This window comes from Oculina patagonica, chromosome 11, assembly GCF_052425735.1.
Source record: "Oculina patagonica isolate OP01 chromosome 11, crgOcupat, whole genome shotgun sequence".
In the NCBI taxonomy this organism is placed as follows: domain Eukaryota; kingdom Metazoa; phylum Cnidaria; class Anthozoa; order Scleractinia; family Oculinidae; genus Oculina; species Oculina patagonica.
This window is the reverse complement of record NC_135768.1, coordinates 21,888,198-21,905,391: the sequence shown is the minus strand read 5'-3', so window position 1 is coordinate 21,905,391 and position 17,194 is coordinate 21,888,198. Positions and strand designations below refer to the sequence as shown.

At 37.5% G+C, this 17,194-nt stretch overlaps 1 protein-coding gene across 1 annotated transcript; it reads left to right on the top strand.

Annotated features, from left to right (window-relative positions):
* The first annotated feature begins 1,431 nt into the window (after positions 1-1,431).
* LOC144629760 (uncharacterized) lies at positions 1,432-16,497 on the top strand. The gene is made up of 17 exons (XM_078487973.1): positions 1,432-1,479; positions 2,293-3,308; positions 6,388-6,739; positions 7,250-7,343; positions 7,760-8,421; positions 8,843-9,046; positions 9,540-9,681; positions 9,884-10,029; positions 10,243-10,366; positions 10,921-11,083; positions 11,244-11,365; positions 11,981-12,108; positions 12,273-12,398; positions 12,757-12,953; positions 13,455-13,638; positions 14,304-14,392; positions 15,807-16,497. Exons 1-17 carry the CDS (start codon positions 1,432-1,434, stop codon positions 16,495-16,497), a joined length of 4,488 nt encoding a protein of 1,495 aa, XP_078344099.1.
* Positions 16,498-17,194: the final 697 nt, after the last annotated feature.

Genomic DNA, 17,194 nt, shown 5'->3' with positions numbered 1-17,194 from the left:
ATCAAGGGCCTTATTATTCAACGTAAACAGCCAGCGTTGAAAAGACAAATCAAGTGTAATATTGTCCAATTATCCCCTTTTGACATAGTAAATAACAAAATATGCATGTACAACCAAAAATACGGGCGGATAGATTTTAAACTGGCCTGAAGAGAGCTGTTATCGGATGTTTAGTTTTATTGTAAAAGTTTTTAGTCTAAATGTTTTGGCTTTTTTAAATACCACCCTTACTTGTTTTTAGCGAATATTATGTCAATATTCAAACACAACTCATTAATATGGCAAGCTATGAAAAGGAAAACGGCGTTATCTGATTGGATGTTACTCAGACGGAATTCTTACGAACCATTGTTTTCAGGATTCGTATATATGTAACCTTTTATGATATATTTTCCCAATGATATCGATTCTTGGACCAGTCTTCACAAGCGCGTCCTTTGCTCTTAGTTCGTTAGAAAATTAGGCCCGGTTCAGACGCCGTTCTTTTCTATGAGCCGAACTCAATTCGAATTTGGACCGACCCAAATTGACAAAAGTACGCCTCTTGATTCAGTCGCCGTACTTTTTGGCCGTTCCGAGGCCGTTCCTAATACAGTTCCAATAAAACCAGTCAAAATACATTATAATAATTTATGAATTCGGATCGGCACATGAAAAGCACGGCGTCTGAATCAAAGCCGTTCCAAAGGCGTTCCACAGGCGAAATTCTCGGCCAAGCCAGGCGGGAAGAACGGGTGAGCCGTTCCAAATTGAAATAGCCGTTCTAATTTGATTCAGACGCCGATCTTTTCCATGTACTTAATTCAAGGAATTAGGTTCGGCTCATGAAAAGATCGGCGTCTGAACCGGGCCTTAGGTATGTAATTGCACACAAATGCATGAAATAAATTATTAATAATTTATACTGTTCCATAATAATTGGGCCATTCACTAAACATGCTAAAGCGTTTTTCTTAGCAAGGAAGCATTTTGCAGGGAAATAGTTATTGTGAAATTTGGTATGAAATAATAAAGTTAAACGCTATTTATTTATAATTCATACAATTAGAATAATCAAAAATAAAACTCTTTATATAGGGTAACACATTATAGTTTTTACACTAATAAACTTGTGACCTTCCTTAAAATATATATTTATAATAACATCTACAATAATTATATTCTATTACGTATATATATAGACACCATAAATCCCAATAAAAATTTACAAAACAAGGCTAAAGCACTTTTTTGTTTAACTATGGAACTACCTTAAAGGCATCTTTAAGGTAGTTCCATATTCAGCTTCTTCGATGAAGAAGCTCAGCCCTTCACTGGATCGTTTCTATTTCCATCCTAGCGACCGAACATATCTGAGAGGAATAGAAAAACCAAGTGTTAAAGGTGGCTCCTTTGATACTTAGGCCGTACTCGTCTACTTCAATTTGGGTCATGCCTTTCTTGGCTTTACCGCAATGGTTTTTTTTTTTTTTTTTATTTTTTTTATTTATTAAAAAAAAAAAAAAAAAAAAAAAAATAAAAAAAAAAATAATTTTCATTCGTAAACAACAAACCATCAGAAAATCTTTCGCCTTTCATTATGTTTTAACTGACTTGTGGAAACAAATTTTCCGCGAAAATTTCATGTAAATAAAAGAGATTTAGGTGTTGAACTCACCATAAATTGAGCCGTTAATTGCTTCCATTGTGAAGCCAAATGTTTCAGCTTAATGTCTTTCTGTCAAACAGTTTTCAAAATAAACTTGGAAATTTTAACTATTTAAATACCATTTTAAAAGTCAGCACATTACTTACCATAAATACTGTGCCGTTTTTGCCGCTATATTCGTCAGATCTTTGCCTTTGAGGGTGGTCAGCATATACTCTTCAGGAACTTTTTACAATGTCTTTTGTTTAACAAGTTGTTTGTATTTATGCATATAAAGAAAACTCTGTACTTGAAACTCTTGGGAATGCCGCTAAAACAACAGAATTTTCACACATTCTAATTTGTTGTACAGCATGATTAAAAGGTAATTATTCAAAAAAACATCTTGTAAATGTATTTCGAGCGCGTTCAGCGAGAGCGCCGTAACAGTTTTGGCTGAGCTAATTATCTTATGTTGTCAAGATGGGAAAAGTGTATTCATCTTTCTAACGAAAAAGGGAGTATACATCTATATGAAAAGAATACTATCTCTGACCATTGAATGGTGATATCAATCAGGTATGGCTTGGAAGGCTAAATACTTACTCCTCGCAATTTTCGCTCTTCACTGTATCTTCGCCGAAAATACATTTTTACGGAAAAAGTATATCCGCAACACACAAGCTATCTGCAATGATAATTCGAGAGCTACGTTCTACATTGGACTGCAGTCGACTAAGAAATGGATTGTGTTCTTCGAAAGTGGTGGATTTTGTGCGTCGTTTGAGGATTGCAATAAGCGGTATTTGAATAAGAATTCGACAATGTTGATGACATCAAAAATGTTGCCGGATGAAATAACTGGTAGAGATTTGCTGTTTGCTTCAAAGCACGAAAATCCGACATTTTATGAGTACACCCATGTTCTTGTACCGTACTGCAGCAGTGACTTATGGCTTGGTTTAAAGACAAATCTAAAAGAACCGTTCCATTTTGTCAACGATTCGGCTGTAGATAACTTCAGTTTTAGAGGGCACACAATTTTTCGCTCGGTTTTCCTGGATCTGTTGCAGCAATATAACTTAAGTGACGCTGAAGAAATTATTCTGTCTGGAAGTAGTGCTGGAGGGGTCGGAGTTCTGAACCACGCAGGCTGGGTCTTAAATAAAGTTATCGAATCACATGGCTTAAACGCTAACCTCTTTTCCATCGTTGATTCAGGATGGTTTATAGACTTTCAGGGTAGCTTAACAGCCAAAGTACGACCTGGATTTACATCGTTTGCAAACATAACGTCACGCGCGTGTATGGATTTTTCGCATGGTCACACTTGTTGCCCATCAGCGTCATGCATGATTGCGCGCGGGTATTATCCCTCGAGTGTACCGTTACTTCTCGTCACAAGTATGTACGATGTTTACATGTTTGGAGACGTTCTCAGAAGACTCGAAGACGAAGGAAAGACAGTAGATGACAACTCTGCGGATTATTTATCTGTTATTAACATGTATGGCGGTGCAATGAATGAATCTCTTACCTTGTCTGAAAACCAAGCCTCCAATGTAAGTGTTTTTGTGCCAGCATGTTTTCAACACATTTATTTCTGTACCTCAAGTCTGTGGGATGAAAATGGTGTGTTTCCGCCTTCAGCTGAAGTTGCACGAGGCACGGGAAAGTTTAGGTGAGTTGTTTGTCTTACAGGGCTGATTTTAAAAACCTAAGTGTTTAATGGATATTCCAATCGAAATTATTAAAGATGATATTGTAGGAGGAAAAATGTTAAGGATTAGAGGATTTGAAAAAAATAGAAAAATATTAAGAAGTGATAAAGACTATCATACTTTCATGTTAAAATTCTAAATCTAACTACATCTTACTTCTTTAACTTTCATTCTTTTTCTAAAATCTACCCTAAAAAGTGTGATGTCCTATTCATCAATGTTTTTAAGGTGACTCGATCGAAATAAATGACGTGCTGTATGCCTGTCAAAAATTTCTAATAACTTCACCATTTCTGACTCGATTTCCCTGGAACTTTCGCATTTTACTCGAAATTTATCGAAGATTAATACGCACGTAATATGTCGATGTAATGATTACGAGTTTTGCGCGATGCTACTTTTATTGAACACACCTATTTGGACTAAACTGCTATTTACAGAAAACTGAGCGCTAAGATTTCGTTTAAACTACTGCAGTTAGCTCATTATAACATCTTATTATGACTCTCTAAGTTTCCGAAATATCATCGGAACAGAAACCTCGATACAATTTGATCATCAAAATATTAATCTCAGGCAAACTTCGAGGCTTGGAACGCTCCAGCACTTCCACATTTCGCCCAAAAGTACCATAACCGAAGACAAAGAAAGTTCAATGCATAAGTTTTGTTAGCTCCAAATCACATTCGGCTATTTGCAAAGATAAAAAAGTTTGAGCAAATATTATAAACTCACCATTTGCGTCAAAATGTAGGAAGGTCTCCAAATTTACGTTGTTTTAAATTACATGAAAACTAACCGTACGAATTAAATAAAACAACCGGAACATTAAATTGAACATCTTACACAAACTTTGTGCTACTTTACGATTCTGGAGCTGCCTTGATTTGGATGAAATAATGTTTTAAAGAGAAGCACTGCTCCAACTCTCTTTTAAACACGGCCATGTTGTTGTTTGAATTCTACAGCTGACGCTATGCAAATTGCCTTTGGTTTGGTGAGAATTTGAAGAATTTACACATAGATAAGGGGGGTGCATTTTACGCCATAAGACGGCGGTTATTTGAATTAAAATAAACAGACTTCAATGTGTTAATTTCAACTTTAGTACCAACCCTTTTCAAATTTCATGTGTCATAAATTAAGGACACCTCTGACATCAGAACATGAAGCAACCGAACACTGTCAATGCACCCCCCTTATCCATGTGCAAATTTTTCAAATTCTCGTCAATTTCAAGGAAATTTGCATAGCGTTAGTTGTAGACTCCAAACAACAACATGGCCGTGTTCACAAGAGAGTTGGAGCAGTGCTTCAATTTAAAACATTATTTCATCCACATCAAGGCAGCCCCAGAAACTTAAAGCAGCGTAAAGTTTGTGTAAGATGTTCAATTTAATGTTCCGGTTCTTTTAAGCAACTCGTACGGTTAGTTTTCATGTAATATAGAAAAACGTAAATTTGGAGACCTTCCTACATTTTGACGCAAATGGTGAGCTTATAATATTTGCTCAAACTTTTTCATCTTTGCAAATAGCCGAATTTGATTTGGAGCTGTCAAAACTAATGCATTGAACTTTCTTTGTCTTCGGTTATGGTACTTTTGGGCGAAATGTGGAAGTGCTGGAGCGTTCCAAGCCTCGAAGTTTGCCCGAGATTAATATTTTGATGATCAAATTGTATCGAGGTTTCTGTTCCGACGATTTTTCGGAAACTTAGAGAGTCATAATAAGATGTTATAATGAGCTAGTTGCAGTAGTTTAAACAAAATCTTAGCGCTCAGTTTTCTGTAAATAGCAGTTTTATCCAAATAGGTGTGTTTCATAAAGTTAACATCGCGCAAAACTCGCGATCATTACATCGACATATTGACGTGCGTATTATTCTTTGATGAATTTCGAGTAAAATGCGAAAGTTTCAGGGAAATCGAGTCAAAAATGGTGAAGTTATTAAAAATTTTTGACAGGCATACAGCACGTCATTTATTTCGATCGAGTCACCTTAAGACCATGACCTTTTCTTCGAAATTATAGTAGTAGATTTAATAGTTGCTTTGGAAAACTCATTTTTAAAGAATAGTTTAATATGTATTTCACAAAATAAATGGAACAAGTTTTTATCTATCCACAGCCAAATCGTACAACATCAATTGACCTCGTAGTATTCACTTTATAGGTTATTTTTGTTAATTTCTTCACGGCTTCTTTTGGTAAATATTTGCCCTCCTTGCTGCAGAGTGTTTGGAACATTTTCATTGAAAGCTTTAACCCTTTTCAGACCCGGGGGGGGGGGGCTTTTGAGGCCCGCGCTGACTTTGAACGCTTATTTCTTTTTCAAGATTCAACCAAACCCTGACAAACTTTCTGAGTTTACCTAACATTTATCTGGAAATAATTTGGTAGGATAGGATGTTGTGTCAGGAACTTGATATCACCATGGCAACGGCATTTTGATAGGCATGTTTTCCTAAATTTGTAATTTTCGTGTTTCTTTTAATGAAAATTAACTTTAAATCTTTAATACAATTATTTTTACCTTTTTGCGGTTTTTAAGCACAGTTTTATTGATTTTGTGTACTTTGCAGTAAGTTTGGGTGGTTTTCTGGCATTTTGGAAAAAATTTCGAAATCCAAGATGGCGGCTGTTTTGACATCATGATGTTATTGTCACGCGATGTGACGTCATCATTCCACGTGACGTATACCAAAAAAAAGATGTTTGGACATACTATATATCCTATAGGTTTCATTGTGAGTGCTTAAATATTCTGGAAGTTACATAGGGGGGCTTCCTAAGCCCCCCAATGTATAACTCGACCAAAACTTTTCTCATCGTTATTTTTAACGTTTGTTAAATTAAAAGTATATTTAAAATTAAAATTACGGCTAAAGTCACCTTATTTTCTCTTGCTATAGTATAAAAATAATCACGATGATCAAAGCTATAAAGAGAAAATAAACAAGTGCAAAAGCTATTCAATGACTTATTTATTTACAAATTAATTCGATGTCGTCACTAACTCCACCTATTCCTTTTACAGCCATAAAATAAAGAGTGGGATCTGGGAATCAACAAAGATCGTCAAAGGAGGCAACAGCACCACCATTAAAAAGTTTATAGCAGCATGGTTCAAGTCACATGGCTCTCCGATGAGTTTGATTGACAGCTGTATTGGAGCCCAGTGCAACCCAACCTGTCCCGGTCAATTATTGTTCATAGATCCTGGGGCTGTCTGGGGCCAAACCGTTAAAACTGCTATTATTGGATTGTGCTTGGTGATAACAGTATTATGCGTCGGACTTAAGACCATATTCGTGTTGCAGCGGTATTACTTGGGGAGAAAGCAAAGACAGTTTTTGCGTGAAAATGAAAGGTCTGTGGCAGAAAAAGAGGTGCGTTTCATGCATTTCCTCAGTTGTTAATTCTCCTCTTTTTGTAATTAAGTGAATTTTCCGTCGACGTTCTACTTTACTTGGAGTTCATAATCTTCATTTATTCTTCTTTACTGTGGTGAAGTTTATAGTTACTAATTCATGTCCATGAATAACGACCATTTGGGCCAGCTGAATTCCTGTTTCTACTTTGCCTGTCTGTTATATTCAACAAATTGCAAGCAATAAAAACCCTGTATGTGGAGGGGGAGGGCAGTATTAGATTTCAAAAAGGCGTATAGTGGTTGCCATGTCAATAGTGCAACCACGTCCTCAGGCTCTCTGTGCAAGGCGTTTCTGAATGGAGTAGTCATTACCTTGGATTTGAACCACACTTAGAGCGGGAGTTACGGCTGAAACTTCAGCCATCATAAGGGGAAAGTGCCAAGGAATTTGTAAAAAAGCACGATATTATACTATCCAGATCTGTCCCTTAGAGCTAAATTTAAATTGTTTTTGTTGTTTTACTAGCTTCCACCATGCACACCTCATGAAGCAATCAGCATTGCCTGCTTGTCCTTAAGCTACTCGGTTGATGTGACGAAGAAGACGAAAACAGCTATAGGTAACTGCATGTTATCTTTCCACCTCAATAATGTTTTTTCAAAGAATGACGCGATCATCACAGTGCTCCCACTAATAAAAGCAATTGGGGAAACAGAAGTCCGATAAAATCAGAGCTTTAACGGGATTCGAACCCGTGGCCTTCGCGATACCGATGTAATGTTCTACCAACTTAGTGATGGAGTCACAAACTGGGAGCCAAATTTTTCCTTTCCATGATTGATTGATTGATCGATCGATCGATCGATCGATCGATCGATTGGTTGACTGACTGACTGACTGACTGACTGACTGACTGACTGACTGATTGATGGATGGATGGATGGATGGATTGATTGATTGGTTGGTTAATTGATTGAATGATTGATTGATTGATTGATTGATTGATTACCTTTCAAACCCTATTAACATATTTAGGAGATACACGGATGGAAGATGAGGTGCCTCGTGAAGAACCGCCAAAGACCATCCATGTAATTAAGGAAAAATATGACACAAATCTTTCGGTCTTAGAAGAAGAGGACAGCAGCAGCAGTGATGACAGCGACTCTATTGTGCTCGAGAAAGTCTTACAGCCCAGATCGCTTCCAGCTGAAAACCTGGGCTTTGACATCACGTCGGAAGAGGCAGCTTCCTTTCAAAATGGCATAGGTTGTGCGTCTGCTGAGTTAACAAGTCCTTCAATGTTGCTTGAAAGTGGTAAACATAGAGAAGAGGAGTCTGGAAAGCATTTGCCTAGGATCAACAATGGTGTAACTCACAAGTCTGTGCATGTTCAGCAGGACAATAACTTTACTGATGTTGATGGCCATTCAACCGTGGCAACAAATGATGAAGAAGACGGCAGGGAGCCTGGGCAAAATATGGCATATTGCTTGCCTGATATCAGAAGAAGATCCAGAACTCCAGAGGTTGATTACGTAAGAATGGACAAAAGTCCACCGAAAAATCAGATTCTTAACAACGTGTCAGTTTACTTCAATCCTGGAGAACTGGTGGCCATCATGGGACCTTCAGGATGTGGAAAGACAACTTTGTTAGATTTATTGACAGGAAGGCGAACACAAGGGCATAGCAAGGTCAGTGTATAGTGACAACTAATGGCCTTGATTGGTATTTTAATACTCCAACTTATCTGGGGTTAAAATTTATAAAGAGTGTGACAGAGTGGTTTTTACTCGAGCGTCAAAAGTAATTCGCGACTGCTTTGGTTTTGCATTGCCATGTTTAGTAATTTGTTTAAAAACCTCGCGCCACTTTCCCAATCAATCACAAGTAAAACCAAAACCAATCGTGAATCTCTTGCCCACGTTTACCGGCGCTTCATGCTGGCTACCTGTATTTGCTTCGAGCTTGGTTGGATAACTGGATTGTCTGCGTTCTTTGTGATTGACAAGAGTGATTACATTGGTTTTGGCTTTACGACATTCAATAGAAAACTGCTCTCACTTTAGTTTGACATAGCATTTTTATAACTGTACGTTTTCTGCACGTTCACAGGGCCACGTGTACATCAATGGAGTTGGTCTGGGTCGAGTACAAGACTGGTATTCTCGTAAGATTGGTTATGTGCTACAGCTCGCTGTACCTTACTATGAAGAACTTACTGTTCGACAAAATCTCTTCTTCGCTGCACACATGAGGCTGCCTAAATCAATGAGTCACTCAAGAAAGTTTGAACGAGTAGAACAGATACTTGCTGAGGTAAGTCAAGTTCTTCATCAAATCTAATTCCACAGAAATGACTATAACTTAAAGGAACTGTGTCACGGATTTTAGCCAAATTGAGACATATGAGGAATGGTCATCCTGAAATTCGGTTAAATGCAAAAATAGTTGCTTAAAACAGTAAAGGAACATTTCGATAACACAGCAAATGCAAAAGAAGGTACGGATGGCCAAAAGTGAAGAATATTGAGAGGGATTGGGATATGGGTTTTTGAAATACTGTTGGGCTGAACAGTTTTCAATGTTAATCTCGTTTGCTTGTAACTTTAAATTATAATGGCCGGGAGGCACATTTGGTTGTAATGAGGCTGTGGTTTTGTTATTTAGATCCACAGAAGTAATTTTATTGCAAAAATTAAGTGTCACAGCGAGTATTCAGCAAAACGTAATAATAATAAAGATCACTCAGCCGTGACACAGTCCATTTAAGGTTAACGTGAAATCAAGTATAGGTTCTATTTCCTTACAGACTGGACTAACACCATTGGCTGATACAGTTGTTGGTGGATCTGTGGGTCAAGGTCTCAGTGGAGGACAGAAACGTCGATTGTGTGTTGCTCTTCAGATGGTCAACCTGCCAGCTGTACTTTTTCTTGATGAACCAACTTCAGGTAACAGATAAAATACATCTACCACGCACTTATATATTCAATTAACCTACGCTACTGGACACCCATGCGCTGTTAGAGTAATTACAATGTGTGGGTGCTCTGCAGTCCCTTTGGCTCGAGCACGTATCTTGATTATATTATTACTAGCGTAAACTATGTAAATGGGATATCTCAGTGAAGTTAAAAAGCTTAAATGTTTTAGGTCTGGATGCGTCATCTTCCCTTGAGCTGTTAAATCATCTGAATCTTGTAGCTGAGTCAGGCAGACTTGTTATTCTTACCATTCACCAGCCGAGACTGGAAATCTTCCATCTGTTTCACAAGATTCTTCTCTTATGTGACGGCCAGGTGGGTTAACTTCTTTTAACTTCAAACACTGAACAAGAACAAGCGGAGAAGGCAGAGACGCGTTCCTCGCTGTGAGGCCACCAATTTAAGCAATTGAAAAAGAAACCAAAAAACTTTCAGGACTTCAACGGGAATCTGATTTTTTTTCAGGTTTCCTTTATTCTTCAATTTTCTGTTTTGGTTCTGAAATGAACTCATTTGATTTTACTTCAGGTTGCGTATTATGGCGACCCTTCCATGGCCCCCACTGTCTTTCTTAAAGCTTACATCCAATCAACAACTGAAGAATTTAGGCGCAGTGAAAATGCACCAAACATTGATGCAAAAAATCCAGCAGGTTGGTTTATTTTAAAATAGTGGTATTTTGGAAAAAAGGTTGAATCTTTATCAATCATGGAGGCCATTGTAGCAAAAACAAGTGTAAAATAACTTTTAGAGTGATTTTCACTTGAGTATCGAGAATTGCATGCTTTGGTTTTGCATTACTTCGTTTAGTGATTGGTTTAAAAAAAACTCGCGCCACTTTCTTAACCAATCATTAGTGAAACCAAAACTAATCGTAACACCTCACGTACGTTTTCCCGCCCTCCGTTCCGGTAACATGTTTCTAAGTGGCCTGATGTGTCCTTTGTGATTTAGAAGAGTGGTTACGTGCGTATGGTGACATCAGACAGAGAAAGCCAAAAGCAGTGATCCGTGAAAGGGTGCACGTGTTTTCATGATGATGATGATAATGATGATGATGATGCCACGTTACTCGTTGTTAAAGATTTCTACTTAATTTGTTAAGGAAACTAAGCAGTTATTCCGTATTGAGCAAGAAATAAAGCAGATATAATTTAGTGTACATGTTTATAAAAGATCTGATTCTAAACTGCATCGTTTCGACAGACACCATCATGGATTTACTAAACTGCAGTCAAGCTCGCCGCGCTATTCTGGATTATTACCAAAGAAGTGGTGAACCACAGGCCGTCCAGGAAGCCATCAAGATCTCACAGAATCAGGCCAGAAACACGTTCACTTTGGAGAGGATGAAAAACAAGAAGAAAAAGTTAAGTACAGTAATGATAAAACTGCTTAATTTTTCTCAACTTTTTCTGTTAGGTGTGCTGAAAACATTATGATTAAAGGAAGAGACGAGAAAATGGTTTCTCAAGAAAATTATAGCAAACACTTCTTATATTTGTTTCTTTTATTTGTTCTCTCTCCAGTGTGGATGATGCTGGAACCTTTAACAGAATCTTTGTCTTGGAAGATCGAACGTCTGAGAGGCAAACTTTAGGGCAGATCATTTACTTTCCTTTTATTTTCTTCATGTTTGGAGTCATAGTAGGTAATGAGAAAAGAGTTCAGTTTTTGTAAAAAATAAATTACGCGTTTTTCCAATTGAATAAAGGATACCTCAAGTGAGTTAACTTCTCGTAGAGGGTTATTGCATACAACGTTTCTCGTAGTTAACCGTAGTGCTGTGTTGAAAGTGTTTGCAATGCATTTGGCACAATAAAACTCGCTACGAGAAAAGAAGTGACACCAGGCGATAGAGCATATGCATTAAGGAAATGGTCAAAACTATTGTACTCAGAACGGACCCACCACTCTGCAAAAAGACAGGTGGTCTCTTCATGTACCCCCTTCCCCACCTTAAAAGATGGTGTCTTGTTTGTATAGCCCCCACTCTATCAGGAGTAGAAACTAAGAAAAAAGATTCAAACATCCTTGTGCCATTTCCCCAGCAATGCAAGCTTCTTGTACACCTAATATGAAAGTCTTAACTAAAATTTTGAAGCAAATAAATTTTTTCCATTTGGCTAATCAGACAGGTGGTATCTTGCATAACCCCCCTACCCCTACACAAGGTGGGTACCCGTCGAGTACACTTGTTATGACCACTTCCCACCAGTTGTTACAAAAATATGTATGATAATTCTTCTTTTCAAATCGTTGCCAGGAACTGTTTATTGGCAGGCAGAGGGAAAAGATGGAATTTTGCTGATGTCAGCATTCTGTGTTTACTGCTGTGCAAGTCCTTTGTTTCTTAGCTCTGTTTTAATGGCGCACCTCAATAAAGCTCTGGATGTAAGTACAATAATTCAGTTTGGTTTAACAAATGAATTAAATAAACTACAGCCATGAATGTAGGTACAGTTGACATGCACTCCAAGAAAAACGTTTTTATTAAACGATGTAGGCATAGATGCGTATAGTATTTTACTCTGACTTGTCAATATTTTTCCTTGTAGATATTTCACCTTGAGCGTGCAGATGGCTGTGGCCGGTCACATGAGAATGTGATTCAAACATACGTACGAACCGCTGCTCTGTGCGTGATTCCTGTTTTGGTGTGTTCTGTCATGACGTACTTCATGGTAAGTCACGCAACCCTTATATAGTCTACGTCACGGAAACATACAATGTACAATCATACTTGTACGTACAAAATGCTGCTGTGTGCGTGATTCCTGTTTCAGTGTGTTCTGTTATGACGTATTTCATGGTATGTCACACAAACCTTGTAAAGTAATGTCACGCAATCGATACAATCATACTTGTGCGTACAAACTGTGCGTTTTTTCACCGTAAATTACAGTAACAACAAACGACATCTTAATTGTAAATCGAGTTTTTTTGTTTTTAATTGATTAAAAATCTAAATTCAATATAAATTCCTACAAGTTTACAAGCAGAATTGTTTCGAACTATATAATTTGTAATTTGTTTTCTCAGGTGATGACGTCATATGATTTGTGGAAATTCGTGCTGGTTACAATCATTTCATTGGTATTAAACCAAACTTGGATTGCAGTCTACATGATGGTGATTTGTGCTCATCCGGGAATCGCTCATCGTATTTGTCCAATGGTGTCCGCTATTGGAGGCTTTGCTGGGGGCTTTTTAGTACCCAGACCTTCAATGCCTGTTGGGTAAGTTGTTAATAACAACGCAAGTTGTTTATAACAACGTAAAGTTGAACATGATTTAAAACTGTTTAGTGAGTTACGGCTGCTTTCTGAGGGTGTTAACTTTAATTAAACCTCTCATAAATAAGTACTTGTTTAAACTCACTTAAACCAATGGTTTAAGCTGTCTTTGACTGCCAATGTTTAGTTTGTGTGAACGGAATAAAAGGTGTTCAGGATAAAAGAATACAATAAAACAACAACATCCATTATTTAAACACGATATAAGTTAAAGTAACAGGCTTTTAGAACCGAAATGAAAGGTCATCTTATATCACAAGGTTGTAAGTGCTATTTAAAATTGAGGTTAAATGGTGGCTTTTGGATATAAATTAGTTTTACTTCTGACTGAATGCGGGCAAAAAAAGCTCAAAATCTGATAATTTTGCATTGAAGACGAGCCACATTCTGCTGAAAATCGCGCTTTCTTTCATGACTCATCAGTTTGTTCTACTTCATTTTCAGGTATAATTTACTGTTTTACATAAACCCACAGTTCTATGGCTACTCAGCTATCACTAAGGTCTTGTTACAGAATGTTCGTCTGAAATGTGAATACGAGTCCACATTGAACTGTATTGCTACAGATGGGAATGCTGTGCTGGCTAGATTTGGATTTGACACAGTTAACATCTACGAAAATTTAGCGGTAAGTTTAAAAATAAACAAGGAGCCTTGCTCTGAAAAGTGTCATTTTTCAATTATTGTGAACCAATCGAGGGATTGTAGAGCAGGAGATAATGCTTCTCTAAAAACTCGACTGTTCCTCTACAAAAATAATCGGTCCGGACTGATGTTTTGGCAGGTCCATGCCCAATTTTTTCTGTCGTGTAAACGGCCTTTCTGCAGAAGAATAAAAGGCATTGTATATTTCATTGTATATTTCATTTGTTTCTCGAAGAAACTAGCTTGTCTTAGCTATATAAAATTCGAGGATAAATAAAGTTTTATGTTTTTATGTTTTTTTATGTTATTGCGAAATTGGTCGTATTGGTCATTGAAAAATAGTTTATTCCTAACGAAAGGTAAGGTATAATTTCCAAAACCAAGACGGCCAAAACTCTGATAATCTCATAGGCAGGAGAGGTGACGTGTATTAAAATAGTGCACGTTCTTGTTCACATTAACGTTGCGTCACATCCAGATTGAAAATAGAACCACCTTGTTGAGCTTGCCTAATCGGAATCGTATGAAAGTAATGCGCGGAAAAAGGGGAAAGGGTTTTACCTATGGTCACAAGGTTCTAGGAGAGAGGGTAAAGTCTGATGAGTTATAATCTTTTGAACCTGATAAAGTCAAGTGGCTTTATTTCAGATTATGCTGGGTATGACTGTGTTGTCATTAATTCTGTCCTGGTTGTTTTTGGAGGCGAAGTACGTCAACACAAGATTCTTCACTAAATCGTAAGTTTACACTTTTTTGATAGCAACATCACCGATGGAAATGAGTTTTATTTTAATTTTATTTTTACTGTTAATCAGGGTCTTAATTGATAACAGTTTTAACTGTAAACCCTGTAAAAATAAACGCTTAACTGCAATCGCGAGTTGCTTTAGGATAGATGGCTGTGCCATTTCGTTATTGTAAGAGTACAACATTACCTACCTTTCGAAAGTTGTATTTGTCATATCATCTTAATATTTTCACAACTCGTTCTTATTTAAAAGGGCTCTATCATGGTATATTTGTAATTCTGTGTGGTGTACAAGGTTACCTTCAATCGAGAAAAAAACTTTTTTTTTCGAGTTGCACCACCCAAGTCACAGGTTTTTTTTTTTTTTTTTTTTTTTTTTAAAAAAGACGACTGCTACTAAGGATTTCCCGCCAAAAAGTTACCGGTTCATACGTGCGCACTCTCTTTACTGTTGGGAAATTTCGCACTTTGATCAGATATATAGAGCGGTTTTCACTTGAGTGTCGAAAGTTAATTGCGTTTGCTTTGGTTTTGCATTGCTACGCTTAGTGATTGGCTTAAAAATTTCGCGCCACTTTCTCAGCCAATCAGAACTAAAACCAAAACCAATCGTGACTCGCTCGCGCACGTTTTCCCGCGCTTCGTGTCAGCTACATGTACTTGCTTCGAGTTTTGATTGGTTCACTGGATTGTCTGTGTCCTTTGTGATTGGCCGGAGTAATTACTTTGGTTTTGGTTTTACGACACTCAATTGAAAACTGCTCTATAGCCTGCAAGCAAGCTGTCTAATAAGCAATTATTGGATGAGGTTGAGGGCATGATATCGTGAATTATCAAAACCGAGGTCTGTGTTATCTGCCGAAGCCGAAGGCTGAGGCGGATAACACAGACATGAGGTTTTGATAATTCACGATATCATGTGAAAACCGAATTCAGTAATTGTTTTATTATACGTTTTCAAACAATTTGCCATAACTTCCTTTAGCGCCGACGTAAAACTTCGTCAGAACATTGGCCAAAGCGGTTTTATCTCCAGGTTCTTCTCCCTCAAATAATCATTCAGAATTTTTACACTTGTTTCTGTTGTTCTGTTGGTGTTTTTAGAATCTATATTCTCGATCAAAACGTTCAATTAAAAGTTTGACAGCACTACACGGACGAGGGGCTTGGAAACTAGGCAGACTTTGAACTCGACATGATAACCCAATATCTGCTGCAGATATTGGGTTATCATGTCGAGTTCACATGCTACTGTATATTGACTGAATGCGCTCGACCAATCACGTGTTTCAAAGTAATTCTAATGTATAATAAAAGAGCTTGCTTGCAGGCTATCAGATTAGAAGCTCACTATTAGTTAGTGATCCCTCTAGAGAATAAATGGGATCATTGTCAATTTTCAGGCCACCCACGTTTAAAGCTGGAAAAGAAGAATGGGAAGCTACCATCGATACCCCTGCAGAATTTCAAACCGCCAGTCGTCGAAGATCGACTTTAAAGATAGTAAGAGAAGATAATGGCTTGCACACCGTCATCCTTCCACGAGAAGATGGCATTGAAGAAGTGAAAGATGAAGAAAGCCAACAAGAAATTGAGCGCAAAATTAGCAGATTGAGTAGGAGAGCGCGATGGCAGAGCACAAAACAGCGTACAGAGGATAGAAAAAACAGCACTGTATTACAAATGAAGAACATTCGTAAAATATCTGCGGAAGAGCAGTTTAGAAGAGACATTGAATTGCAGCGTATGTTTAGAAGCAACACATTTCCTACTGAAACTGAGGAAAAGGTTAAGGAATCAAGGGGACGTACAATTACATTGTGTAATCCTGGTGGTAGTTCTTATATTAGGTTACAGGAGTCTAGATTGAAAGGCTTAACATCAGAGCAGAGCGAGACTGGAACAGAGAATAACCAGATGAAAACAGAAAATGACGCAAGGCAGATATACAAAAGTGAGGAGCACGAAGGTGCTAGGCATAATGAAAGTTATGACAGTGAGGAAAACATGGCGGATTACTGTGTGGAGCTGGATGAAATAACAGTGAATAAACAAGACGGTGAAACAAACAGTAAAGAAGAAACCAGGTTCTGAAAGAACAAACTCATCCATGGAGGCCATTGATCTACAAACCAAATACAACGGATGTAAACGAGACAAAATATTTATGAGAGATTGTAAAGTAGCCTGAAGAATTTTCCAACCTGTGTGTCTTTTTTTCTGATCGGAAATTTTAGTCAGAAAGTCTTCGTGTATTCTTCCGACAGTTGTAGTCGGAAAACTTATTCAAACTTATTTAATTAAATTGTTGTAAAATCTTCCGACTCGGGCTCATGAATTAGCAAAATCAAAGCTAAAGGGCCCAAAGTGACGCTGTAAAGTGGGTTCCTTAGTAGAAGTAAACGTGTTCCTTTCGAATTTCCCCTTAAAATTAAAAGATTAAATTAAGATTAAACGCCGGGCCCCGAATAAACGCCGGGTCTCCAAGTTGTATTTGAAAATAAACCCCTTAAACAATTATTAAAGGTTCAATATGCTTTAAAAATAATGTCTAATTATATAGCTGTCAAAAATAATGAATAAAAATCATTTCTTAGAAACATAGGGCTAGAAAAAGCTCCTGAACTCAAATAAACGCCGGCCCTATCGGGCCAAGTTTGAAATAAACGCCTGGGGCGTTTAATCGAGAAAATACGGTAAGCACAAACGGTGACCTTTTCTATATTGTTTTTTGCTTGTGTGTTTTTTCCTTCTTTTAATAAGTAATACTCTTCTCCAATTAAATATGTTT

Excerpts from the sequence above, each read along its gene's own strand:
- LOC144629760 (XM_078487973.1), top strand. The coding sequence starts at position 1,432 with ATGCCTTTCTTGGCTTTACCGCAATGGTTTTTTTTTTTTTTTTTATTT. Across the intron at positions 11,084-11,243 it reads ATGAAAAACAAGAAGAAAAA|TGTGGATGATGCTGGAACCT; the intron begins GTTAAGTACAGT and ends TTCTCTCTCCAG. Across the intron at positions 12,109-12,272 it reads ACCTCAATAAAGCTCTGGAT|ATATTTCACCTTGAGCGTGC; the intron begins GTAAGTACAATA and ends TTTTCCTTGTAG.